At 68.1% G+C, this 1,830-nt stretch overlaps 1 protein-coding gene across 1 annotated transcript in view; it reads left to right on the top strand.

The window, feature by feature from the left end:
* Positions 1–1,830, top strand: part of COL16A1 (collagen type XVI alpha 1 chain) — a 26,822-nt gene that overhangs the window by 12,582 nt on the left and 12,410 nt on the right. Inside the window, exons 15-24 of the mRNA XM_031063041.1 lie at positions 293–353; positions 486–605; positions 686–721; positions 807–842; positions 919–993; positions 1,088–1,132; positions 1,216–1,251; positions 1,353–1,406; positions 1,575–1,691; positions 1,767–1,802. Coding sequence (XP_030918901.1) covers positions 293–353; positions 486–605; positions 686–721; positions 807–842; positions 919–993; positions 1,088–1,132; positions 1,216–1,251; positions 1,353–1,406; positions 1,575–1,691; positions 1,767–1,802 — 616 coding nt within the window. The remainder of the gene's footprint in view (positions 1–292; positions 354–485; positions 606–685; positions 722–806; positions 843–918; positions 994–1,087; positions 1,133–1,215; positions 1,252–1,352; positions 1,407–1,574; positions 1,692–1,766; positions 1,803–1,830) is intronic.

Raw genomic sequence — 1,830 nt, 5'->3', positions numbered from 1 at the left:
CGGAGGAGCGCCTGGGCCACCCGTGAGTAGCAGAGGCAGGAGCCAAAGCCGGGGTCAGGGCCGGGTTTTTGGCTCGGGGTCGGGGCTGCTTGGCCGGAGAGGGACCGGGATCCGAGCCCGGGAGCTGAGAGGGATTTGGGAAAAGAGGAGCTGAGAGGGCTTTGGGAAAAGCCGGGAGCTTTGGAAAAGTGGGAGCATCGCTCAGGGCTGGGATCACCCTGTGACGGGGCTGGTGGCCAGCTGAGGGTGCTGGGTGGCACTGCTGGGGCACAGCGTGGCCTCCCTGAAGCAGCCCCGTCCCCACTTTGCCCCCGCAGGGTCTCCCTGGAGTGCTGGGGCCGAAAGGAGACAAGGTGGGTGCAGTGACACGGTGGGTGCGGTGACACCGTGGCCTGGAGTGGCCATGGTCACATCCCCCGGCCCTGGGACATCCTGGGGGCCACCACACAGAGCCCAGGCTCTGTGTAACTGCTGTCGCCGGGCAGGGCGAGCCGTGCCAGGCGTGTCCCACCCAGGGCACGCTCGGTGCCATCGGAATTCCCGGAATTCCCGGCCAGCCGGGGCCGCGGGGGGAGCCCGGAGCGCCCGGCAGGGACGGGATCTCGGTGAGTCTGAACCCGGGGATGGGGGTCAGAGCGGTGTCACCTCAGCATCCCTGATGTTCCCTCTGTTTCCCCCTTCCCAGGACACACCCGGCCCCGCAGGACCCAAAGGGGACAGGGTAGGTGACACGGGCCGGGCTGGCTTGTCCCCATCTCCAGCTGGGGGACACCGAGCAGCGCTCACCTCCTGCTTTTCCCTGCCAGGGCGATCCCGGCATCCAGGGGATGAAAGGCGACAAGGTGAGTGTGTGACCCTCCATGCCACCCCTCGCTCAGCCCCTGCAGCCCCTGAGCTGTCCCCTGCTGTCCCCACCAGGGGGACTCGTGCCAGCCCTGCGATCATCTCCGCGTCCTCGCCGCGCTGCGCCTCGAGGGGGAGCCGGGGCTGCCGGTGAGTGGCGGGGCGGGCCCCCCCTGTACCGGGGCGGGGTGACACCCTGGGATGCTCTGAGTGCCGGGACAGTGACCACAGGTGTGTCCAGCAGGGCCAGGAGGGGCTGTCCGAGCTGGCCGGGATCAAGGGTGACAAGGTGAGTGACCCCTGTCCCATCTGGACATCCCAGGCTTGGCTGATCCTGAGCCTAATTCTGATCCTGGCTCTGCTCTGTTTCAGGGGGACACTGGCCATGTGGGACCCACGGGCAGACCGGTGAGTGGGGACACTGTGAGGGGGAGTCTGGGGGCTCAGGGGGGTCCAGAGACGATTTTTGGGGACCGTGGTGTCACCTGCGCTGTGGATTCTCCGTGCAGGGAGTGCCGGGAGAGAAGGGAGACCCAGGTGTGAGGGGGCTCAAGGGAGAGAAGGTGGGTGCAGCACTGGGGACACTCCTGTCCCTGCCCTGTCCCTGCCTTGTCCCCTGCCTTGTCCCTGCCCTGTCCCTGCCCTGTCCCTGCTGAGATCTGGGCTGAGGAGGTCAGGGGGCCATGTCCAGGTCCCCAAAGCCACCTCCCAGCCGGGATGTCCCCCCGCAGGGTGACCAGTGTGGGCAGTGCCCTCCCACCCCTCAAGCCCTCCAAGGGACAGCGACAGTGGTGGCAGTGCCAGGGCCATCGGGTGAGAGGGGTCCTGCTGGCCCCCCGGGCAGAGCGGTGAGTGCCCCCCGTGCCCCCCGTGCCTGTTTTGGGGGGGATGCCCCACCCTGAACCCTTGCTGCGTTTCCCCAGGGCAGACCCGGCGAGGCTGGTGACAAGGGACAGAAGGTGAGCAGAGGGGCTCGGGGTGGCTCAG

Source organism: Geospiza fortis, unplaced genomic scaffold, assembly GCF_000277835.1.
Source record: "Geospiza fortis unplaced genomic scaffold, GeoFor_1.0 scaffold289, whole genome shotgun sequence".
NCBI lineage: Eukaryota > Metazoa > Chordata > Aves > Passeriformes > Thraupidae > Geospiza > Geospiza fortis.
The sequence above is the reverse complement of the archived record's forward strand: the minus strand, read 5'-3'. Positions and strand labels throughout refer to the sequence as shown.